The sequence below is a fragment of the Alosa sapidissima genome, chromosome 3 (genome assembly GCF_018492685.1).
Source record: "Alosa sapidissima isolate fAloSap1 chromosome 3, fAloSap1.pri, whole genome shotgun sequence".
Lineage (NCBI taxonomy): Eukaryota > Metazoa > Chordata > Actinopteri > Clupeiformes > Clupeidae > Alosa > Alosa sapidissima.
In genome coordinates, this window is record NC_055959.1 from 31,278,613 (window position 1) to 31,305,727 (window position 27,115).

The 27,115-nt window shown below is 38.8% G+C and overlaps 1 protein-coding gene across 4 annotated transcripts in view; it reads left to right on the forward strand.

Moving 5' to 3' along the window:
* Window positions 1-25,155, forward strand: part of kdm4ab (lysine (K)-specific demethylase 4A, genome duplicate b) — a 58,294-nt gene extending 33,139 nt beyond the window's left edge. For all 4 annotated transcript variants that reach the window (XM_042086649.1, XM_042086651.1, XM_042086650.1 and 1 more), the window contains 7 exons: window positions 303-358; window positions 3,179-3,287; window positions 4,057-4,245; window positions 9,952-10,122; window positions 19,200-19,319; window positions 19,531-19,623; window positions 24,617-25,155. In XM_042086649.1, the coding sequence (XP_041942583.1) occupies window positions 303-358; window positions 3,179-3,287; window positions 4,057-4,245; window positions 9,952-10,122; window positions 19,200-19,319; window positions 19,531-19,623; window positions 24,617-24,742 (864 nt within the window). In that variant the 3' untranslated portion in view covers window positions 24,743-25,155. The remainder of the gene's footprint in view (window positions 1-302; window positions 359-3,178; window positions 3,288-4,056; window positions 4,246-9,951; window positions 10,123-19,199; window positions 19,320-19,530; window positions 19,624-24,616) is intronic.
* Window positions 25,156-27,115: the final 1,960 nt, after the last annotated feature.

Consider the following 27,115-nt stretch of genomic DNA (forward strand, 5'->3'; position numbering starts at 1 on the left):
TCACCACATAAATGTTATATTATTATCAAACATTTGTAATATTCAGAATGAAATATACTTGATCTTTTTGGGGCTAGGCTTGCAATGCTAAGTGCTGTTCTCATAATGTCACTTGGACTGTACCGATTAGCTAACTATGCTAGTTTTAGGGGGGGGTATGGCTGAGGTGGGCAAATATGATTTTTTTTGGAGGGTGCTCATGTCTTGATGTAGTTTTGATGAAAATTTTGACCAATGTATAATGGAAAAGGCACCTGTTTCATGGAATGACCCACACAGCATTTAATTTATTTCCTCAATAGGATTGTTGTTTATGTTCTTTACGAGGAGGAGCCCTGAAAAGAGCCAATAACAACAAGTAAGTACTCAAGCTGATTGTGCATGTAAACTATCAGAAACATGTTGTGACCGTTCTATAACTGTTATTTATTGGAGTGGAAGCAAGCAGGGAAGCGACATGACTCCTTTCATATTTATTCTAAGGTGACCAGACTTCTCAGAACTAAAACCAAGACACTTGACACGTGACCGCGTTAAACGTGAACATTCGCCTGGTCAGACAATTTCGCGTTTAGGCCAAACGGGTGTCACCCCTGGGAAAATGTATTAAATATTGTTATGTAAATACACAAGTTCTGTGCACTTTGTCAGAGAATAGGTCCTTTTTGCCTCCTAAACATTCCTCACCCATTATCCAGACATGCATGAAAACATTTAACTCACAGCCATAGGTTATTTTGAGAATGATGACTTTCTCTTCAGCATTGTTGTAGTGTAGCCTAACCATTAAAACAAGGCAGATATGAAGAGGCATTGCAACAATGTTTACAGAGATACATTGTAACTTTGGCTGCAAAGATTATGCAGACCACTATGATTGACGGACACACACACATGCGCACACATTGTCAAAATCATACGCTGGGCGCTCTAGGCTAGTCTTTCTATGTGGGTTTAGTTAATGATCGGGGTAGACCACGCCGGCTATGTCCCGCTGACAACCGGGACACTTTGATAGTGGTTGGTGTGAACCGGGACATTTTTGTGCCTCGAAAGGCTTTTTGTTTACTCGGTTAAACCAGGACGTCTGGTCACCCTAATTTATTCTGATTGTTACGGGTCCAAGCACTGTGCATCATTTATGGCAGTTAATGGCAAAATTGTGATATGATTTTCAATGTATTGATAAATCTGCTAGCTTCATTCCTTATGATGAAAATTCTATCTGAAATGTGTAGCTCATACTTCAGTCTTTATCCAAAATTTCAATCAAAGTAAATGAAAACTAAGAGACCTGCATGTATTTAAAAAAATGAATTCAGAACTATATTCATAATGCATTCATAACTGTATACAATGATTAGTGGCTCTGAGGATTCTCAGGTTATGTAAAATTGTACAAAGTGTTAATGTGTGTTGCAATGAGCTATTTCCATAGTCTAGCTTTTATGACACTCCACAATTCCAAACAGCAAAACAGTCTTTAGTGCGACGCAGATAATCATTATGCTGTGGAGCACTACAATATTACAACCCCAAATCAGAAAAAGTTGGGACGTTGTGTAAAATGCAAAAAAAAACAGAATGTGATAAAATACCAGTCTCATAAACCCATGTTTAGCAGCAGAAAGGACAGACAACACATTAAATGTTGAAAATTAAAATTTGGACTATTTCATGGAAAATATTTGTTTATTTTGAATTTCATGCCAGCAACATGTTTCAAAAAGAATTGGTATAGGATATAGGATTTCAGTTGCGACATTCTACTTGCTTGTAAACAGGTTAAACGAAATATTTACATAAACGGAATTTGGGCAATAAACTGATTCAAAACGATTTATTCCCGGCATGAAAACGTGCTGATTGACAGGTCTGGAAACAGGTCTGGTTTTAATGCAGTGCCATCTGAAGTCCAAAAGACCACGGCCATCCAATTCCAATTTTTCAGCTCTTTCCCTTGTTTACAAAGATTTCTCTGGATTCCCTGAATGTTTTAATAATATTATGTCCTGTAGATGATGAACTCCCCAAATACTTAACAATTTTAGGTTAAGTTTTGTGCACACAGGTTTACACAGAGTGATGAATACCCCCACATCTTTACTTCTAAGAAACCTTGCCTCTCTGGGATGATATTTGTCGTGTTGCCAGTCCCCTAATTTGTTGTGAAACATTCCTCCTTTTGTTTTCCTTATCATTACACAACTTTTCCAGCATTTTGTTACTCCTGTCACAACTTTTTTTGAAACATGTTGCTGGAATTAAATTCAAAATTAACATATATTTTCCATGAAATAGTCAAATTTGATATGGTATCTGTGTCCTTTTTGCAACTAAATATGAGTTTTTGCAAGAAATTTGCAGGTTATCACATTCTGTTTTTGTTCACATTTTACACAACATCCCAACTTTTTCTGATTTGGGCTTGTACTACTTTCAGCACAGTCCAAATCATAGCACACCATGATCTGTTTGAATATGAACTGTGTTAAATTGCACTATATGGACAAAAGTATTGGGACACCTTTATGAAATCCCATTTTTAATCTATAGGCATAGGATACCTATAACAGCTTCCACTCTGCAGGGAAGATTTTGGAGTGTGTCTGTTGGGTTATCTCCCCCATTCATCTAGAAGAACAATTGTGAGGTCAGGCACTGATGTTGGCTGGGAAAGCTGGGTTGAGGTCAGTCAGGGCTCCGTGGGCCAGTCAAGTTCTTCCACACCAAACCCATCTAACCATGTCTTTATGGACCTTTTTTTGCACCCTATGATGCTTGAATTCTCTGAACTATTCAGACTGATACATTTTTTCACATGTTTTTGCATGTAGGCTGCATGACTAAGTGCATTATTTTATACACTTATGACAGTGAGTCTGAGTGAAACGCATGAATTCAATGGTGAAATAAATACTTTTGTCCATATAGTGTAGAGGCAAAGGGGCGGGGCCTTTGAGTTTGAAAAGCTAATTTTTTTGAAAGATCTAAAACATGTCTCAAATTTGTCTTTGACTCATTTTAACATTAGGGTGATAATATTTCACAACATCCCACCTCAGTGTTCATTAGAACTTAATTATATGCTTTTGTGTGTGCCTGGTATGCATAAGTATTAATTTGTCATGTTAATTTTTTTTTCTTTCAATGTTATCCATTCATTTTGTCTGTTAAGGTGGGTGCATGTATTATGTGCTGTGGCAGTTTTGGAAGCCCGCTTTGTAAGCGTGGTAGACCGTGGTCCTGTTGACCTCAGCAAGATCCCTTTGCAGAGGTTTAAACTTGTGAGTATGATTCTGCAGCATTTTAATCAGCTAATGAATACAATTTACTAGCCAAAAGCTAAAATGGTAGTGAAGTGCATACCTCCGCCAGGGACCTCACATGAGATGCTCCATCAAGTTGATAATCGGTTGGTTTGTTTGTAGCATAACATAAAACTACTAGCCCAATTTTCGTGAAACTTGACAAAAGATGTAGTATGGGCCAAGGATGAACCCATTACACAGCCGGCTATGTACACGAAGGCTTGGTGAAAAAGCAATTATATCTTAAACCGTATGATAACGATTTGCTTTTGATATCTGTACAGATGCTCATTGTTAGAATGGAAACAAGTTGTGTACAGTATAATATTTTATAATATGTAATGACTAGTAATTATCATTTCTGAAATTGGTTTTAAATCAGACTTTAGTTCATCCATAACTCTTCATGCACCTCTCCTCATTACAACAATAACAACAGCCATTTCTGCTGAGCGCTGTGCCAATTAGCACATTGCGCTCAAATGTATAAAATACAGATGCAGTCATAATTAATTCTGTTGCCTTGCTGTTGGACTAATAGTGATATCATTGTTATAGGATATAGGTGTAGCATTGTAAGAATTTGTAAGAATGTATACATTTTTTATTATTATTATTTGTAATTTGAAACTGCCAGTCTAGACAGAACATAAGTGTGATTACTGGTAATAAAAAAAACTTTACAGGTTTTTTACAGTTCATTAGATCTCTGTTCTAAAACTCTTCTCCTGTATCCATTCTGTAGAAATGTTACTATTGTAGAAAGTTCACCAAGAAGACAATGGGTTGCTGTGTACAGTGCTCACATGGTCGTTGTCCAACTGCCTTCCACCCAACCTGTGCCCAAGCCGCAGGTGTCCTCATGTATCCTGATGACTGGCCCTTTGTAGTATATATCACCTGCCATCGTCATAAGGGTATTTCACACCCAGAGGTAGTGTTCTTTTGTTCTTAGTGTTTTTATTCTAGCTTTCCATCCATGTGAACCATGACATTTTTTGTGACATTTTTGTGACATTCAAAGCTTCCATAATTGTTATATAGATAACAATTGGCCAATATAGGAGCCATGCTGATGGTCAGCTCCAACATTTTGTACTAATTTTATGTGCACCATTTGTGTATTAACCTCATCTCATTGCGTGAACAAGTATAGCACTAAGTAGAAAACTAGAATGCCACCTGTCTGGAGGCTGTTGAGGCTTTGGTGTGGAACATGGTGTGATTGGAAGGCCAGACAACTTAAATTCCGAGTGTGTCCCTTTTGTCGGGCACATAGTTTTTCGTTTTATTTATGGGATATTTCCCATTTGGTGAACTGACTGGGATATAGGAGTTGAGATCTGTGCAAGGGCTGTATTTCTGCTGCAGAACACTTGGGCCATCGAGGTAAATTAGTGTCCCCTTTCATCCGTGTCATTAATCTGTTTAGCTTCTTACATACTGCTTTACAAATCTAATGCACATATTTAGGTTAGGGAGTAGGGTTGGGGCAACCCATTACATTTATTCATTTAGCAGACACTTTTATCCAAAGCGACTTACAGAAAGAGAATAGCATTCAAGCCACAGTACATGTGGAGATTTTAGGTAGGAATTACTACTGCATCTGTCAATATTTTTACTAGAGAAGAGTGGCAGCATTATAAAATCGAATCAAAGTAGAAGAGGAGGTAGAGGACGGGAAGAGAGGGAAGTTCATGTTAGGTGTGTTAGATTGTTAGAAGTGTTAAGAGAGGAGATATCCTTGGAAGAGTTGGGTTATCAAGAGCTTCTTGAACAGAGAGGGACACCCCTGCTTTGGTGGCACTTGGCAGGTCGTTCCACCATTTGGGGGACCTCAAATGAAAACAGTCTGGATTCCCTGTGTGTACACGCAGCAGTGATAGATAGATAGAAAGAAAGAAAGAAAGAAAAAGATACTTTATTGATCCCCAAGGGGAAATTCGAGGTCTCAGTACCATATAGACATCACACACAACATTCACTAACAGCAGAAAAAGTAATTAAAAGTATATAATATAAAAAAACACAACTAAGCAATAAGGACAGTACAAGATAAACAATATACTAAAATACAAATTATACTAAATAACACTAAATCTAAATCAAGTCTAAAACAGAATCCACATAGTGGGTGATTAAGCATGAGGCGCTTGTAATGACTGAGGCAGGGACTGAGCCTGTGATTCTCTGTGCATAGTGAGGTAAGGTGCTCTGTGAGAGTGAGTGTCATGGTGATAGTGCAAATGAGTAAGTCCAACAGTGCAAGAATAAAGTCTAGAGACCAGCATAAAATAAATATGGACATATAAGAGAGTAGGCAAGGTAATATAAAAAAACTATAGAAATATAACTATGTTAAGTAAAGGTATAAGTGTGGCCACAATCTGGCTGTGGGATGCAGAGAGGGGTTATGCATATGGGCTAATACAGCACGCAAACAGTGGTAGTAGCAGTAAGACAGTGGTAAAAAGTGGCTAGTGGACAGACAGTACACAAACATGGAGAGGGTGGAGAGGCAGACAGACTATGCGGAGAAGTATATCTCTCCTCTTTCCTTAAGTGAAGCATTAAACAGTTCAATGGCCCTGGGGACAAATTACTTTCTCAGTCTGTCAGTTGTGCATGATAGTGAGCGAAGTCTCCAGCTGATCAAGGTCTTCTGCTTTGTAATAGTGCTGTGGAGTGGATGACAGTCATAGTCCAAAATGTTGATCAGTTTGTTCAGGGTCCTTTTATCTGATATTTAAGTGATGCACTCCAGTTCAGCTCCCACTACAGAGCCAGCTTTCCTTACCAGCCTGTCTAGTCACCCAGCATCCTTCTTCTTTGTGCTTCCTCCCCAGCATACCACAGCATAAAACAGGATGCTGGCAACAACAGACTGGTAGAACATCCTGAGGAGCTTGCTGCACACATTGAAGGACCGCAGCCTCCTCAGGAAGTACAGCCTGCTCTGCCCTTTCTTGTAGAGTGCCTCAGTATTGGCTGACCAGTCCAGTTTATTGTCCAGGTGTAAACCCAGATACTTTTAGGTGTTTACCACCTCCACATTGACCCCATCAATGGAGACTGGTAGCAGAGCGGGCTTAGACCTGCGGAAATCCTCCACCATCTCCTTGGTCTTCGCAGTGTTGAGTTGAAGGTGGTTGAGTTTGCACCATTGCACAAAGTCCTCCACCAGGCTCCTGTACTCCTCCTCTTCCTCGTCCCTGATAGACCCCACAATTGCAGTATCGTCAGAAAACTTCTGCATGTGTCATGACTCAGTGTTGTAGCAGAAGTCAGACGTGTACAAGGTGAACAGGACTGGAGAGAGCACAGTTCCCTGTGGCGCTCCGGTGCTGCTGATCACAGTGTCAGAGAGACAGTTCTTCAGTCTGACGAACTGTGGCCGCTCGGTCAGGTAATCTGTAATCCAGGATACCAGGTGAGCGTCCACACCCATCTGCAAGAGCTTGTCTCCCAATCTGAGGGGTTGGATGGTGTTAAAAGCACTTGAGAAATCAAAAAACATGGTTCTCACAACACTTTTCCCCTTATCTAGGTGAGAATGTGTCCTGTGTAGAAGATAAGTGATGGCATCGTCCACGCCCACTTTCTCCTGGTATGCAAACTGTAGCGGGTCTAGTGCATGGCGTACCTGGGGTCTGAGTATACACAAGACCAGTCACTCCATTGTCTTCATCACGTGTGAAGTTAGAGTGACAGGCCTATAGTCATTAAGCTCACTTGGGTGTGGCTTCTTAGGGACGGGGGTGAGACATGATGTCTTCCACAGTGTTGGAACTCGTCCGAGACGGAGACTCAGGTTGAAAATGTGCTTCAGTGACTCCCCCAGTTCAGCAGCACAGACCTTGAGCATAGTGATGGGCAAATGAAGCTTTGGTGAACCACTGAACCACTGCAGTGTGAAGCTAGTGACACTAGCTGAAAAAAAAAGATGGCTGCCACACATTCATTTTTCAACATAAAAGTCCTTAAGTAAACCAGTATTTTTGGTTATATATACTGGTTTGGGTAAGGACTTTTATGTTGAAAAATCTACATGTGGTGGCCATATTGGATTTTTTTAATTAGTGTCGCTAGCTTCACACAGCAGGTCTTTCAGTGGTTCACCAAAGCTTCATTTGCTTATCGCTACTTGAGCAGCCTTGGACACAGTCTGTCAGACCCGGCTGCCTTCCTAGGGCAAAGTTTCATCAGCTGTCCTCTGACCTGATCTGCTGTGATGATGGGGGGGGGGGGGGGGGGGTGCGTCTGAGGGGGTTGTCGGGTGGCTGGAGACTGATGGCTATTGACTGAAGCCATTGTTGCCACACTGTTCGTGGTCACCATGTGGGGGAGGGGTGCGATAGCCTGTGATGGTGGGGGTGAGTGTTGCACTGGGGGTGAAGTATGGGTTGGGCAGGCAAGCAAGCAAGAGCAGTGTCTGAGTCAGCAGGGGGTGGTGGACAGACCACTGCCATTGGAGCTGAAGCAGGGCAGTCAAACCTATTGTAGAAGTGGTTCGCCCTGTCCAGATCTCCCTCCACAGAGCTGCTGCTCTTCTTAAAGCCAGTGATGGTCTTCATTCCATCCCATGCCTCCTTCATGTTGTTCTCCTGCAACTACTGTGCCACCTTCCTTCTGTAGTCCTCCTTAGCCTCTTTCAGCTTATTTTTGATTTACCCCACAAAAGTGCCACAAAAATACAATATTTGGTGGCATTCTGTTTTACACAGTTTTAACAGTGAACCTTGCGTTATATACCCGTCTTAAACTGTCTTTTGTTGTTTATGAAATACATATAATACACATTTTTTGCATTAACAGATGTGTTATGTGGTGTGATTTATCATATAGCGTGACACCATTAGAAATTATGAAAATAAAAAGGTTTTTTGGGTATAAATCATACAAATCTCAATGGAACAGATGGGAAATAGGGTCAGCAAAAGTCACAAGCATGTTCTTTCTTTTATATCAAGGTATGTCAAAAATAATATGAAGTTTGTTGAAAGATTGAGGACAAATGCCATACTTTGTGTATTGATGAAGAAATATGCTGTAAAATGTAATACATTTGCACAAGGAAATGTTAGATATTAATGAAGTAATGGAAGAAGATTATGATACTTTGATTTACATACAAAAATACCATTATAATTTTACACACAATCATTTTCCTGTCACACCATAGGACAATTTTAGTCACTAATGCATAGGGTTGGGCACCGAAACACGGTTCTAATATGGCACCGGTGCCGACGCAAACGGTAGTAACTGCATCGAATAACAACGTGGATTTCGGTGCCTCATTTCGGTGCTTAAATAGCGTTTTTTAATTTATTTTTTATACGAGGCATCACTGCATGTCATGCGCCATCTCTGTCTTGCTCTGATAGCAACACATTCAGATACAGTTAGCTAACACAAACACTGGATGTATAAACCAGAGGGGTGCACCACATAGGCGAGTGGACAGTGTTTGACAGCTTGCGTGAGCCCAGGTAGCTTACTTTAAAGCGATATCGCGAGCTCCTGTCAAAATCTAGCAGTGGGCCTAACTACACACAAGCAAAAGGCTATGAAACAACATCCTATACGTTACACAATATCCTTGCTAATGCGCTAACTGGCATTTATTTGAAATGTTATCAGCAAAGTTGTAAGGTGAAAACTTTATTTCACGGTGTGTTCTAAACAACATAATGGCATGATATTAATATTTCATGTGCATGAGGCCCATATAGCATCACAATGAATATGAAGATCATGTTAAAAGTTAGCTGGCAAAAACATAAATATGTAGGTTACATACCTGATGTCACTGAGCTGTCAGAGGCTACGAAAACATCTCCATACGTTATCGCTAATTAAACTCAGCTGACTGGTGTTAGCGCATAGCCATAGTTGCTGTTAAAATGCCTACTAGGCTAGCGCTGGGAATCTAAACACTTCAAACCGACATGTAGTCTAACATGTTCAAAACTATTATGTGTTATGGATTAAGACATGACATTTCTTGAAGCATTTGGGAACACACTGAATTAACTGGAAAGTAGAGTCCCTGTTAGATTAGCTTGCTTGCAAATGCAGTTGTCCATGATCTGGCAGTTCTATGGCAAGCGGTTTTAACATACCTTATGGCAAACCGCCTACACTGGGTAAACTTGAAAGCAGAGCTTACCATTGTGTGTGCATGCATGGCAAGCTGTTTTAACATTTAAATGTATTATTCGTAGGAGCAATGTGATATTGATAGGAAATTGAATTGTAACAGTTCAATTTCATGTTCAAATTTGTCTTATCAATAAAAAAAAGCAATTCATGCTTTAGACCATTTTAATTTAAAACATTTTAAAAACAAAGTACCGGTTCAGGCACCGTTTTGGCACCGGCACCGTTTTAAAAGTATCGATTTAGCACCGGTATCGGATAAAACCCAAACGATACCCAACCCTACTAATGCAACAAATTAGTGAAGAAATATAAATTCCAACACTAAATCTAAAAGACCATACATATTTTTGGGAATGGGAGAGTCAGTACAACAGGACTAAGTGATTTCCATGCCTAATATCTGAATGTTTTTTTTTTTCAAAAACTTTTTTTCCCCCTAAAACGTCAACCATCCATTTGTATTTCCCTTCAGCGGAACAAGGTATCCCTCCAAGATTTGGTGGAGGGCCAGCAAGTAATCTGCAAACACAAGAATGGACGCTATTACCAAGCTGAAGTAGTGGAGCTGACAAAGGCAACCTTCTATGAGGTGATCTTTGATGATGGCTCCTTTAGTGATAACCTCTTCCCTGAAGACATCACGGTAAGAGGAAAAAAGTTGAAGCATTACTGTAAGTGTATCGTTTTAGAGATTATGGTAATTTAAAGGGATATTCCATCATTTCCACCTCCCCTCGAGTTAAACAATTGATTTTTACCTTTCTCCAGTTCATCCAGCCGTTCTCTGAGTCTGGCGATACCACTTTTAACCCTAGCCTAGCATAGATAATTGAATTGGATTAGACCATTAGCATATCGCCTGCTAGTGTCACGCTTAAAAGTGACTAAGATTTCCAGTAATTTTCCCAGGCGTAATAATCTGCTGCAGCTCAAACTTGTTGCTGGAATGCCTACGGGGACTATTTTCAGGTGCTGCGTGATATTGTGCTGCAGCGCCCATGTTACGTTCGCAACGTTCCTGGATTATTACGCCAGAATGAGAGTATACATCCATGTAAAATCAGCCTAGAAAATCTGCACGTTTCATTTTCTGTTCCAACTTGAGAAAAGACAAGTTTTAAATGGGAAAATTACCGGAAATCTTAGTCTCTTTTAAACGTGATGCTAGCAGGCGAGATGCTAATGGTCTAATCTGATTCAATGATCTATGTTGGGCTGGAGCTAAAAGTGGTATCGCCAGACTCAGTTGTTTAACTCGAGGGGAGGTGGAAAATGAGTGTAATTCCCCAAATGGGGGAATATCACTTTAAGTGCTTTCAAAGTAGTTTGTTCATTGTTTTGCTTTGTTAGAGTTTGTTTTTACAAACATCCTTTGAGAGTCACCTAAAAGTCATGGGCAATGTGATTTGGCATAAACATTCAAGTACAACTTAGAGGTAATGATAAATAATAAATAAAACACAGAAAAAAATAAAAGCAATAAATGTATAATAATAAAAGAAAATAAGTCAAAACAGAAAATTCTCAAGAGATACTAGACCACCAGCCATTCAGATATAGAAATAAAAGATTACAGAAGAGCCTAGACTGTGATCTTTCTGAAGATTGTATCGGATAAACCTATATGACTTTTAGACTGAGGCCACATGATCAGAGAAATGTAATTGATTAGTAGTTCACCCAAGTAATGTGCCGTTCACCCAAGTATCACCCAAGTTATGTGCCGTTTTAGCTGGGTTTTAGCGCTTAAATGGAAATAGTAGTCATCAGGTGGGATTGGGAAGTCAAATATGTGGGAGTGAATTATCTCACCTAATTAGTATTTAGATTTGATCAATATTGATGTCATTGTTGATTCTGCTTGTTGGTCCAATTCTTTCTTGATTTCCTTATTGATTACACAGCTTTTCAGAATCAACACATTTTGTTTAAACACAGTCTAGAGTGTCTGCTGAATAACATTTGAACACTTAAAGATAAATTGCAATGCTTCTTTTTAAAAGGAGTATAACTTGGAAAACAAATTTGAACGATAAAATTAACTTATTCTTCTTTTAAAGGAGAATTCCGGTGTGATATTGACCTAAAGTGTATCGAAACATGATACCGAGTGTGAACGTATGTCTCATAGCCCATCTCGGCTTGTCCCCTGCACTCCAAAATCTGGCGCTAGTTAGCCGATGCTACCAACATCTTTTTCAATAGTGGTGCTTCGGCATCGGGCTAGCCATGCAAATAAATCACTGTTTTACACCCATTTACGAGGCTCAATGTATCTCCACACTTCATTGGTAGACTTCCGAGGGCCCTGACATTTAAAACGAGACATTGAGAACTTTGAAAAAGCACTGGTAGTTTACTTACAAGACGATTTATACAGACAGTATCTTCACGAAGTTTAGCGTTTGCAGCCATCTTGAATTTAGTCACGATAAGTCGAGCAACGAGTAAGAATGAACAGCTATGATAAGGGATCAGATTCCAAAAATAATTCAGTGGAAATGCATGGATTCCAGTTGCTGCTACTGGAAGAAACTGGAATCCATGCATTTCCACTGAATTATTTTTAGAATCTGATCCCTTATCATACCTGTTCATTCTTACTCGTTGCTCGACTTATCGTGACTAAATTCAAGATGGCTGCAAACGTTAAACTTCGTGAAGATACTGTCTGTATAAATCGTCTTGTAAGTAAACTACCAGTGCTTTTTCAAAGTTCTCAATGTCTCGTTTTAAATGTCAGGGCCCTAGGAAGTCTACCAATGAAGCGTGGAGATACATTGAGCCTCGTAAATGGGTGTAAAACAGTGATTTATTTGCATGGCTAGCCCGATGCCGAAGCACCACTACTGAAAAAGTTGTTGGTAGCATCGGCTAACTAGCGCCAGATTTTGGAGTGCAGGGGACAAGTCGAGATGGGCTATGAGACATACGTTCACACTCGGTATCATGTTTCAATACACTTTAGGTCAATATCACACGGAATTCTCCTTTAAAGATCGGTATTTATGCCTAGTTGCCTAGGTTAGTTGTAAGACCATCAGTCTACAACCCCAACACAGAAAAACGTTGTGATGTTGTGTAAAATGTGAATAAAAACAGAATGTGACAATTTGCAAATCTCGTATACCCATATACAGGTGGGTTTCAAAAAATTTGAATATTGTCGAAGAGTTTTTTTTCCCATAATGTATTTTTAAAAACTGAATCTTTCATATATTTTAGATTCATTACATATAGATTGGATTTGTTGTTTTGTTTTAGCGTCGATGGTTATGGCTTACAGCTTCTCAAAATATTAGAATAAAGATGTTATAATATAATAACCAGAAATATTGGTTTCCTGAGCCTTTAATCTCTGTCCGGCTCAGTAAACATAACCACAATCATTGGAAAGACTGCTGATTTGATAGTTGTCCAGAAGACACTCATCGACACCCTCCGCAAAGAGGGTAAACCACAGAAGGTCATTGCTGAAAGGCCAGGATGTTCACAGAGTGGTGTATCAAAGCATATTCATAGAAAGTTGAAGGGAAAAGTGTGGTAGGAAAAGGTGTCCAAGCAAGAAGGATGACTGCAGCCTTGAGATAATTGTCAAGCAAAGCAAATTGAAGAATTTGGGGGAACTTGACAGGGAGTGGACTGAGGCTGGAGTCTGCAGCTACCATAGAGGACACCGAGGTCATGTCCTCTGTATTTTTTCTTCAAGGTTCGTTTCATTTATTAAGTACAAATAGCCGAGAGACCATGATCCTTGCATCAACGCACAATCACGTGACACGTCGTTGCAGATACCTCTGACATGTCAAAACCAAAGTGGTGTCGACTCGGCTATCATGTGTCCTAAACTAATTAATGAATGCGACCAAGGTAGGTAATGGTTGAATACAATAAAAGATGCATTAGGGCTACCAATGACATGCTAACCTGTAATAAACATCTTAACTTAAAATTCAGTAGAGATGCAGTTAGCTAACAAGCTATATTAATGTTATATAGGATGGATAATTAATGTTGTGATTGATATTATCTCATGGCCCAAACATGGCCCTATTGTCAGATTATATCAATTATTGGTCAGTAATTTAGAGACTTGTTTTAAGAAATTCAAGACAGGAGATAGAAATCAGGCAGTTGAGGAGAAAGAGGAGGAGAAGAGAGGGAAATGATAGGTGCAGGGCCCTCTAAGTGAGTGAGAGTCAAGACGTGACACACTTTGTCAGAAGGTAGCCTACACGCTCTGCAGTCCTTGCAAATGTAAAATGCAGCATTCGCTACGCTGATGAGAAGCAGAGCATTCCTAACAGATTTAGCAGGATCTAGTATAAATATCCAAAGCCAATTTGGGACAAGGCTCTGGAGATATACAGGTGCATCTAAAAAAAATAGAATATTGTGGAAAAACGTGTTGGTTCAAGTTATCAACAAAACATTTTATAAACTGAACAAATTTATGGTTGTACATCATTGTTGGCAAACCCTCTATGGTTTAGTCTTGCGTAGGCTACTTTTGCTAAAGTAGCATGATTTATGCTATAATGTATGAAATATATTTGTTAATTGATCAATTTGTTTCCAAAAAATGCACCAGAAGTTATAATTAGAGGGGATACATCCCCTCTATTGAAATCCGGGGATATTTCTTTTTACCTTTTTGTGCGCGCTATTCAGCTCAAACCGCTTAACGTACAAATTTGGTTGAAACACCGTTTCATAGATCTTCCAAGGCTTTACCGTCCTATCCATTTTTCATTTTTGAGAAGTTTATACTTTTTGAGATATTTGTAATTAAAAGTGTATTTTTCTCCCATAGACTTGAATGGGGGCTGTGATGTCATAATAGAGCCAGCTGCGCTCGTTAAGTAGTTCTCAGTGCAGTTCCCAGGCTAATCAGAACTAGAGATGCACCGATTGCAATTTTTGGGCCGGTTCCGATTTCCGATTTTTCATAGATTTTCACCTGCCGATACCGATTTTAGCCTAGGGCTGGGCGATATGGACCAAAACTGATATCCCGATATTTTGGGGCTGATTGGCGATATACGATATCGATACGATATTGATATTTCAAACAGAAAGAGCGAAGTGCTTCATATATTCACTCAACACAACAATTATGACAACACATTAATAATTATATTCATTTCAGACTGCTCTAACAGAGCTGTGCAAAAAAGTGTAAACAATAACATAGTAGCGCAGTTGAGCAGAGCTGCGGCTATAGGCATAGGCTACAGTTGCTCTGATAAAGCTGTGCAAATAACAAAAGACCAAAAGTTGACCCTGACTGACAACGCAGGCCTACATTGTACTGCACAATGCAATAGGCTATTTTGGGCACAACAATATTGAAAAATCCTGCAGTTTTGTCACACAATGCAGTTTTTTTTTTTACCTGTAAGGGTTTGATGGGGCCTAGATGACAAGCAAATGTACACTATGATGGCCTAGACATGTTGCTATTAACAACAAAAATAGTTTTAAACAATTAGGCTACTTAAAACAACGTAACTGAGTCACTCATCAAGAGTGTGATAGACGCTACCGTCGTTTTGTATGCGTTCATTTTTGCATGTTCCGGTTCGTAAGAAAAATCCCTATGCACGATTGAATGGGGTTTCAGGAATCATAAAAAATGATGCCCTAACTGCTCGCGAGTCGTGTGCATATCCTCTTAATAAAATCAGCGTGTAGGTTGTCTCCCTGAGGACTTTAGATCTGCTACTGTATATCTCTAAACGCAAGCATTCATCAGTGTATTTAAATTAGCTAGGCTATGTACCAAAAATGACATTTTACCGTGAGTCAAAGAGCTGTAAACAGTGTTGTAACTGAAATCTGCGTGTACAAAACCGCTTGGAGCTCCGGTGGAATTTTGATTTTTTACTTTCTCGGTCTAGCCGTTGATGTGCCGACGGAATAGGCATCAGCACCAACCTCTGATCAAGGTAAACAAAATCTGACTCGGTGTCCGTCATGTTTGAAAGTTTGTAGTGCTGCGAGGGAGAACGTGCACACGCAAGGGGCGCAGTTGAGCAGAGCTGCGGCTATCTGAATGGTCTGAACACAGAAGAGCAAGTGGCTTTGATAAAATGGCCCATTATTTGACATAATACCGGTATTACGATATTGTCTCAACTACATATCGTTTTCAAAAATATATCGGTCGTAGTCGTAATACCGATATATCGCCCAGCCCTATTTTAGCCGATTCCGATTTCATTTCTTCTAACCATTTTACAGCGCACACAAATAGTTATTTTCTATCTTTTCTTTAATAGAACATGTTCATATAGAAATGTAGGCCTAATCAACTTATCAATAATGAAATGGCTGTTAAAAAAATGGAACCGGTGATTAGACAGATTCTTCTTCAAGTCTAACTTCAGCTGCAGTATCAAACTAATGCCAGTGTAATTATAATGCCATATGTTATAATGCCAACTACAGTGTGGGACATTCATTTCACAGACTACTAATATGAATGCACTGTTATAGAACATCCATTTTTTTCTTCTCACATCCAATATCCAATAAGAACAATCTTCATGATACATTTGAACATGCTGCATGGAACATATTTTCATATGCATTGATGAATTTATGGGAGGGTGAGGGAAAAGTGGGAGTAGGCTATCACGCAAACACAGGGGAGGAGAAGTGCTAATAGCAATTAGGTGCTCCACCATATGAAAACAGCGCACGTCTGTTTTGCGATGAAAAACTTAAATCCGGTTAAATGCATCAATTAGGCTATAGAAACTTTCAGAGACCGCTGATTCAGTATTCAGAGCATCAGTTTTCTTCATTGTAGGCTACAATGTCAAACGCAACTTTAACTTTTGTTTGCCTTTCTAATAGGCTATCGTTCACCTTCACGAGATCCACTTCTCAATCTGCTAGGCATAGCCCTACGTGCAGTAAATAGTTCTAGTATTTTTTTTAAGTGGAGTAGAACTACTAGGGCTATTGTATGTCGCTGCTTGTTGACATCTTATTATCATGTAGCCTATGATCACTAAACTTTGATTCTTTTTATTGTCGCAATCGGTTATCTCCGTTCAGCTGCGCTTGTGGTTCAGCTGTGGGCACGCAATTAGCGGCAGGGATGGGCGGTGATGAGCGATGTTTACATAGCCTATGAAGTGTCAGCTTAGTAAATTCCACGCAATATGGCAAAGCACAGCGTTCGCTGCATAGAAAAACTCAATAGCCTATTAGTGCTTTCTGTGTAGCCCTACGTCCAGCCCTGAGTGTTGGCCTGGTTGCTAGCTTCTTCAAACTTTGCAAACTCAGCTGGGTGTTGTTACAGTTGCAGCGGGCGAGTGCATTTGACCGGCATAAAATCGGCATGTCTCAGACTGACCGGCCGGTCGCCGGTCATGGCCAATCACGTGAAAATCGGCCAATTCCGGTCACCAGCCGATCTATCGGTGCATCTCTAATCAGAACACTGGCACAGGTGTCACCTGTGAGGACTCCAACTGTCTCAGCTTCTAAGCATACAATCTAGCTCTACCTGAACTACACATCCTGTTAAAGTGTTTCCTGTGTGTCAAAATAAAAGTCCCAGCCATAGCTCATGCATTCAGCATTATATCTCCAGAACAGCTTGACGTACATGCTTCAAATTTGGTACGAGTGTTTTTATGGACTCAAAGATGAAGTGAGTTGATGTTGGAGGTTGAAGGTCAAATGTCAAGGTCAAAAACACCTTGAGTGTGATATCTCAAGAATGCCATGTCACACAAGATTTAAATTTGGTTACTCCAAAAGCACCTTTGCAGGTATCACAATTACCCTACCAACCAGCTAGCATCAAGCTTAACAGCCCCACCAACACCCTAACCAGCAGATTGCATCCCCTCGTGCAATTCCTCGGAATTGCATTTCTAGTTTAAAGGGTTCATTTTTCAAAATTTTGTTTGGGGGGCTGGGAGGGCTCAGAACAACCCCCTAGCATTTTGGGTGCCCAAAATTCCAAGCGACACCCCTGACGTCGGTATTTGAAAAATCCTGGCTCTGGCCTTGGTTGCTCAGTGGTCCAAATTCCTCTTGTCACATAAAAACAAATGTTGCATTTCATTTGGATATCAGGGTCCAATCAAGGTCCCAAGAGTGTGGAGGAAGAGTGGAGAGGCACAGAATCCAAATCGTTTGAAGTCCAGTTTAATATATCCACAGTCAGTGATGATTTGGGGTGTCACGTCATCTGCTGATGCTGGACTGTTTTATTAAGTGCAGAGTCAATGCAGCCTTCTACCATAGCCTTGCTAATGAGCTCGCGATTCACAACTTCACGAGGCGTGAAAAAGCCTCGGAATCTGAATTGAAAGCATCGTTAACAAGCAAACACATTTACAAAAAAATAATGAATTGGTTTGAAATAATGGTTTAACAAAATAATGGTTTGAATATTAAGGGCTGCCTAATATTCTTTCGAATATTATTTTTTTAAATATTCGAATTATATTCGAATAACGAAGTTCGGAGTCAAAGCCCTATTATCTATGAGCAGTTTGATACTCAATTCACAAATGCAAGTGTACACTTTACCTTGCAAAAGAAGAAATTGTATTTACATGATACAGAAATGCCACCTTGCCTGAGGTCATTGAAATTGGACTGAGGTAAAGTGTGAGTGAGGTAAAAAGGTCCTGTGGTTAGACCAATCAAAATGTGCAATTCTGTTTTGACATTATGTAGCCGTCTGGGTTAAAAATGAGAGGGACTATCCAACTTATCCAACTTGTTATAATGCTCAGTTCAAAACCCAGCATCTATGACAGTGTGGAGGTGCATAAGTACCTACGGCATGGGCATCTTGCACATCTGGTAAGGCACAATCAATTCTAAATTATTGGTTAGAGGTTGACAGAGGTTTTGAGCAACAAACACTGGCATCCAGACAATGTATTTTTCAGGAAAGACCTTGAATATTTCAGGAAAACAAATGCCATTCATTCTGCACATATTTAAACAGTATTTCTCCATAGAGGAAAGGTCCAGGTGCTAAAATGGAATTTAGACCTGTCAAATTGTCAATAAAAAAAAAAAAAGATGACCCCAGAATGTTGAGCTGAAATTCTGTATTGGGCAGGAATGGGACAACATTTCATTCTCAAAACTCTAGCAACTGGTCTCTTCAGTTCCTAAACATTTACAGAATGTTGTTAAATGAAGAGGTGAAGCAGCACAATGGTAAACATGCCCCTGTCCCAACTTTTTTTGAAACATGTTGCTGGCATCAAATTTAAAATAAACATATTTTCCATTAAATTAAATTTGTCATGTTCAACATTTGATATTTTTGCAGCTAAATATGGGTTTATGAGATTTGTAGATAAATCACATTCTGTTTGCATTTTACACAATGTCAACTTTTTCTGTGTTTGGGTTGTAAATTATCTGTTGGCCTGTCAGGCAGCTGAAAAACTTGCAAGGGTCATTGTGACATACAAGGATACAAGGAAGTTTATTGTCACATGCATATAGTTACTGGAAGTAAAAAATGCAGTGAAATTATGTCTGGTGTCAGCCTATATATAGACATGTAGTCTATATCATTGCAAAATGCCCCTTTAAGTTCATGTTTTCAAGCTATTGATCTTTTCATACAAAGCTTAACTTTTGCGACATTGTAAGCACTGGTATTTCTTTAATGTAATGTGAACTCTTTTTTTAAATTGTAGTGCATGCTTTTATTTATGGATTTTTTAGAACAGGGATTGTGTAGAGCTCGGCCCACCACCAGAGGGCACTGTGGTTCAGGTGCGGTGGACAGACGGACTGGTATATGGAGCCAAATTTGTAGCAGAACATGTGATTCCAATGTATATGGTGAGAGGAGTCCTTCACATTTTATTCACCTGGAGACAATTTGACTGAAATTGTAGGTTTCTTTTGTAACCAAAAATTTATGAAAATGATGCTGAAACATGCTTACATGTTGCATAGTATGTGTCCTTATTTCAAATTATGCCATGAGGACATCTGTGATGAGTGTAGTGTGCTATTAATTTTGTTCCTCTAACTTTGTAATGTTTGCCAGGTGGACTTTGAAGATGGCTCACAACTCAGTGTGAAGAGAGATGATGTCTATAGCCTGAATGAAGATCTACCAAAGCGTGTGAAGACACGACTGGTAAGCAGCCCAAAAATAATATCAATATATAGATAGGTATCTCCACCAAGAAGATCAGAACGTAAAAATAATTTTAGAAAACTGGTCTAATTTTTTTCAAATGTGCATACAACTCTCGTCTCTGGTGGAGCCATTGATAATAGTGGAAGCTAATTGTAGCAGCACACACTCTGTAAATAGAACGCTACCGTTGTGCATCTGGTGTAGCCCAGCTGTTAAGATTAATGGGCCTCATTCACCATATCCATATCTTCCTAATAATTTTTTTGAATTTGTTCCCCATAAAAAGTTTTTTTTACCTTAAAATAGAGTTTCCGAAATTATTTTGATGGTACATAAGCATTAACAGAGCGAACAGCACTTCTGCTGTACTCTGAGCAGGTCTTATCACTTGTAAAACAACCACAATCAACAGGAAGTTTGGAATTCGGGGATTGAATCTTGAGACTTATTAATGATGAGACACAGCATTCAAAAAACCTTCCATGGAAATACATAGGGTTGGTTCATAACGTATCCCGCACCTTCCATGGCCAAAAGTCGACATGTGAATACGTACCAGTCATGTGGTATGTTGTGAATACATTGTACCAATCGTGTTGTGATCTTGCTGCTGATGCGAAGTTGGTGTCGTGAAGCCTTGCGCATGCGCAGTTTTGCCCGAAATAGATGCGCGATACAACATTTCATGAAGCATGACAGTTTAGCAAAATACACATTACATATATTACACAATATAATCTGGAATCTCTGAGCCGAAGAGCACCTGTTTTGTCTGACTCAACGCCCAGTCAGTTCCCATAAAAAGATATTGTTTTTGCAAAAGAAAAAGGTTTTAAATGCATTTATTTGCTCAATTTCAAAGAAAATGCATGTCCATGTTTTCAACCGTAACCCCATAATATAATTGCAGCCTCTGTCATCATATAAAGCTCACCCCATTTAGCCTTTTTTTGGACAAAATAGTAAGGAGATGAGAGGAAATGAGCGAGGAGAGAGATGAGGTGTGGGTTCAGGAAATTACCTCAAGCCAGACTTGAACCTCAGTCTCCGTGAGCACTGAGCCTATTTTGTTCATGGTATGTTGATGTGTCACGCTGATCCCTCTTCTTTGGGTGGAAGAAACGTGCGATGTCACCCTTTCTCTTCATTTTGCATACCTCTCAATACACTGCAAAAAATGAATTCTAACCAAGTGTTATTGATCTTATATTAAGATTAAAAAATCTATTTGGTATTGTTTTTAGTATGAAAAGACTTACCTAGCGCCCTCTCAAAAGATCATTTTGACTTAATTTAAGAAGACTTTAACTTATTTTAAGGAGTCTTATCAAGACAAATTTGCTCAACGCACTGGCAGACAAATTTGCTTAACGCACTGGCAGACAAATTTGCTTGTTTTCGAGATGAGATGTCTTAAAATAAGTCAATTTTATTTTAATTAAGTCAAATGATTTCATAAGAAAGCGCTAGGTAAGTCTTTATATTGAAAACCATACCAACTAGTTTTTTTTATCTTGATATAAGATTAATAACACTTGGTTAGATTTTGTTAGATAAGCAGTTTTTGCAGTGTAGTTTCTGAAATTATGCAATTACAGTTTTAACATTACTGAAATACTAAGACTAAAATGCATTGGCCTGTTGCATAGATACACTGTTACATAGATGAAAGCGATAATGACCGGTGTTCTATACATTATCCCGCTTATTACACAGCTATTTGCCAAAATGAAAAAATAAACCCCACATGATATGACTCTGCAAATTAATTTGTTTACCATTTCATCAAACATTCTTTCAGACACAGCTGATCAACTGTCTGCTTTCTCTTTTGAATGAAGTTCCATTGCAAGAATTGACCAGACTACTTGAGGAGTGATATGAAATAACCTATGGTTATTACACACTCTAAAGAATGCATGACGATGTGAAATTCAACCAAGCAGTGATATAATACCACAATAAAAATAGCTTATGTAATGTCTTGATTGAAACATGCTTCACACACAAATGATATCCTGTGTTTGGGGTAAAGGGAGCAGACTTTCCCTGATTCTCAGCATAAGGAAGCATACATTAGAAGATGATAATTGATGTAAACTTTGTCATAACATGATAAAGAACTCGCTTAAAAACTCAACATTCCGTTCATTTCATTAACGTGCTCGTCATGAAAATAACTCATCAGCTTTATTTTTCACACCGTTCGGGTTTCAAGATTGATAACTGGCCGGTTAAAGTGCCCATATTATGACTATTTTTCAACAAGTTAAAATAGGTCTATGAGTTCCAGAAAACATGTTTCTGAAGTTGTTTGCTGGAAATAGCTTGTAGGAAAAGATTCTTACCTACCTCTATTACACTCTTTTTCAGTCCCTGTCAAAGTGTGCCATTTCTGCTGCTCATTACATATTAATGAGCTGCTGCTCACTTACCCACGCCCCACTCCATTAACTGTTACCAGGGTCATTCGTGTCAAATCAACAAATGCCTCCAGCCTAGCCTGACCATCTTGGCTTTGCTTCATACTTTATGTCAATAATGCTAAATATTACCCAACAACTACTGTGCAAAGGTTTAAGCTTGTATCTACATTATTTTCTGAGATATGTAGGCTTAAAAAACAGTTGAACTCGTAGGCTTGGTGTGGAGAGGTGGGGTGTTGATTATGCAACGTCTGAAACACGCCAATTCAAAATCCCCCAACATCTTCGTTTTACATAGTATAGCCCGTAGCTAACACTTAGCCTACCATAATCTCTATGTAAAACGGTTAGCTTGCTAGCTAGCTATTTAACAGTGGAACTTCAGTAGCCTACAACATAAGCTTAGCTATCTCACCTAGTTGTAGGAAATATGTAAGTGATGGAATTAGAATGAATCCCATGAACAAACAGATAACTCTTAAACCAACCTTATTTTGTGCCTTTTATTCACGTTTGTTCAACGATTTAGTAAGTAACTTCGATGTAGCTCCATAGGTTTCCATTATATCCACGTAACGCAATTGCCCTAAAAGGAGGTGATGGGTGGGAATATTGAAATGTTTTGGCTTGTGACGTCAAAAGCCTTGCCGATTTTGACCAGCTCACCCTGGAGGCTGAAGGCAGGATACATCCAGAAACCCTGATCTCACTCAAAACAGCATGGGTGTTTTTTTTTCCAAGTTTGTATGCGTGTGGAAGCACCAGAGACACACAATAACACATCAAATCCCAGAAAAAGTGATTTTTTCATAATATGGGCACTTTAAGATTCAGTTAATATGTATGGATTATGGATCATCTAAAAGTTTGGGACAACCAAACAGCAGTGCAAGGTAGGCTATTTAGTGTATTGCAAGCAAATCCTTATTGTAAGTAGGTTACCATAGCTGTTTTTTTCTATCGTAAACCTTTCTTCTTAAATTCTAACTCAAACACGTTCTCTCCAGGAAAACCGGTCATTATTTCGTCTAAGGACCTCTAAATAATGACCACTGTCAATGGCAACGGATTTTCATTCAAAAGTGAAGGCAGACGGTTGATCAGCTGTGTTCTAAAGAATGTTTGATTCAAGTTCAGCGTGTGTTACAAACTATTTGTTTCTCAGCAAAAGCCACAACGAAACGGTAACAAATAAATGTAGAGACATATCGTAGAGTTTTTATTTTTTTGTTTTGGCAAGTAGCCGATTTGGCATGCACAATAGGACCATAGCACCCAGGAAAGAAGGCTTGGCCCTGGGTGTAGACCAGGGACTTCATAGCGCTGTGGTGCAATGATTTTCTTTCAGTTAGCCTATTAGCTGGTTTGATTTGCATTGAATATGATTGTCACTTTCAATGATTGTCACTTACCTGACACTTTATTGTAAAATTATTTGACCTAATTTAAGAAGAGTTTAACTTATTTTAAGACGTTTCATCCTACAAGCAAGCAAATTTGTCTGCCAGTGCGTTATGTAAATTTGTCTTGAAATGCTTAAAATAAGTCAGTCTTATTAAATTAAGTCAAAATGATCTTTCGAGAGAACGCTAGGTAAGTCTATTCATACTTCAAATAATACTAAATAGTTTTTTTATCTTAATATAAGATTAACACTTGGTTAGATTTTACTTTTTGCAGTGTAGATTGAAAATGCAGCCTGCCACCATAGTTCAGAGTGCCGGTTGCCCCTGACACCAACATTTGTTTAGAATATCAGTCTTGTTGGGAAACTGTGGGCTGAACAATTTTTCAAGGAAGAGGGACAACAATTCTAGAATTTGTATTCAATGTGCACAAACTCTCTTGATAGCAGAAATCTTTTATTTATTCTGTATATGTGAGGTATTTGGGGTAGTACATTTTGTGTAACTAAGTACCTGGGAATATGTGCTGGGAACTCTTTAGCAATACAATATTTCCTTACAAACATATTACCTTTTAATTTTTTGTACAATGATCCTTGAATGTACACACATGACTGTTCAGACATCGAAGACACAACATATATGTCATATGTACATGTAAGTAATTAACTGGTACACTTAATAGGTTTATTCCACTGTATCAAAGAATAACAAGGTTGTAGCAGCACAGCTGTTACATGTACTGAAGACAATGAGGCCTTGACTGGAGCTAAGAATGCTTTGTATATCAAATCTATCATGACCAGATTTACCCCATCCAGCAGGTCTCAGGTCAGCTCTTTGCCTCTGATGAAAATTTAGGCAAATTGGCAAAGTTTTGTAAAAGCACTCAGTATTACAATGTAACAACTATATGTAGGTACCTACAAATACATAATGCAAGTACAATGATAGTACCTGATAGTACATGTTGTTACACAGGTTGTGCCACTGTACCTAATTAGGTAGGTACACTGTAACAGCGACACATTAAAATAAAGTGTTACCAAATAAAGTGTTACCATCAAATCATAGATGTGCCTTAATTATTTTATTTAATAGATGAACATTCAACATTGTTTCACTCACTGACTGTTATTCCTTGATTTTTTTTTGCAGTCCGTTGCTTCAGATATGCGCTTCAAAGGTGTTTTTGTGGAGAAGGAGGTCAACCAGGATTCCAAGAGACAGCGAGTCATCAATTCACGCTATAGAGAAGACTACATTGAGCCTGTCATTTTTTGAGCCATCATGGAGTAGACTGCATTATCATGTCACAAAACCCTGAATTTCTAAACACCAATAATTATTTGTAGGGTTGAGTGGACAATGAGAAGTATGTGGTATCTCAATATCTCAACCCAAGGATGCACATATACTGTCTATATATTTATTTGAAAATCCTTTTCTTTATTTCTTAACAATATTTTTTGTGTTGGATAGTGTTGCATTAAACTATTTTGGGGAAACACAGAATATGCATTCAGTCACTGAGCAGCATTCACCTGTACATTGTACATACACAGATTTTTACAATTGTAACACTTTTTGGAGTCCTATAGTTTGTATCCGATCTACCCACACTTTCTTTTCTCACTGTGTACTTCACCCACAGGGCTACATAAATTGAAAAATCAATAAAATATTGTCAACTCTTACAAAGTGTTTATTACATAAATATATAATATTACATTACATTTGAACTCATTATGTGAAAGTTTAATTTGGCTCACTCAACAATGGCTGGCAATTAAAATCCAGCTTGACCACAAACATGACATGCTTATCTCTAAAACTACAGTTCTGTAGATTTTATGTGGTAAAAAAGGCTCTTGAATGATGTCACTTTTGAGAAATACTTCAGGGTGCCAAAGCGGCACCTGTCAAAGTATGAAACAGTCTGGATGTGCCGGTGTTATACGGTATCTGGCAAACATTCAAAAGTACCATCTCAAACCAATCTGATATGAACAGGCAGGTCTCACGGAGCAATGAATGGCCCCTGCCAGACAAATTATCTGCTGCGAAGGGCCCGGCCAACACCAAAAGGGCCCCTCAGATATGGCCTAGCTTAAACGAAGGAGGTACCACATGAAACCACCTTGAAATGAAAAAGCACATCCCACCGAACCCAAAAATCACCATGCCAGACAAATTACTTGCTGCAAAGGGCCTGCCAGACACCCCTCAAATGCGGCCCCAATATACAATATCATACAATTGACCTAGATTAAATGTTGAGAGTACCACTTCAAACAGTTTCTGAACCAATTGTGCACATCCACAAAGTACAACTATCAGCAAGCAATTTTCTGCTGCTTAAGGTCCACCAGACACCCCCGAAATGCAGTCCCCACATACTATATTCATTCATCTTCAGTACATAATGAAAGAACCACATGACACTAAAAAATTGTGAACATTCACAGAGCACAAGAGCACCATAATTTAGGTTATTTCAAACGTTATACTGATTTCAAATTAGAACATTCCTTCAATAGAGACAACTATAGCTCTGTTAGGACTAATTACAGGCACCTGCACCCTAGCCTTTTTAACCTGAGCAGCCTTCCCCCCTGAGTATTTTTGTTAATGTGCCCTGAAGAAGGCAGACATGGCACAAGCACAAAACACATATGCATACTGGTTTTAAAGTATTTACAGATCATTTTGTCTGCCTGTTATACCAATCCTACAGTCTCCATTTAGTTTCTCAATCTGTTCAACTAGTCAGCATGGTATCATATTCAGATTCAGATTCAGAAAACTTTATTAATCCCATCAGTGGGCAATTAAGTTTGCAGTCCCGGTCTCCATCAATCTACAATAAATAGTATAAATAAATAAAAAAAGTTATGTAATATAAAATATAGAAATACAAGACCTAAAGAAAATAAAATAAATAAGAAAATAAAAGACATATACATCTTAACACACACATACAGTCAGGCACCCTGTCCTGTCAGTGATGAACAGCGCTCAGTAAATCAAAATTTTCAGTAGTGTACTCTATCCCTTCAACCTTATTTAATAATCTAATGGATGTAGGGATGAAGGATCCAGAATACCTTTTTGTTTTTGTCCTGACAGAATAATAGTGCCTCCCAGAGGGCATTAATGAAAATTCACCACCTAAAACATGATCAGGCTGACTGATGATACTTTTAGCCTTTTGGACTGCCTGTTTGTTAAACAGAGCACTCAGACTATTTATCTGTGTTCCAATAATCTTTGATGAAGTGTTAACAATGATGCTGAGACTGTTCTTGTCTTTGACTGATAGGCTATTGAACCAACATAAAAAAAGAAAAAGTTAAAAGACTCAATAAAGGACTGATAAAAGTTACGTAAAGGTTTTAGAGACACTGAAGGAGTTAAGCTTCCTCAGCAGATGAATTCTCTGTTGTCCCTTTTTGACAATTGTCTCAGTGTTTACATGAAACTTGAGCTCACTGTCAAATATTGTACCTATAAGTACTTGTAAGAATCAACGATTTCCACATCCCGCCCATGTATGACACTTGTTATTGGTTCTGCCTTTGTCCTCCTAAAATCAATTATGAGCTCCTTTGTTTTGGCTACATTTAAATCTAAAAAATTATTGTCGCACCACTTCAC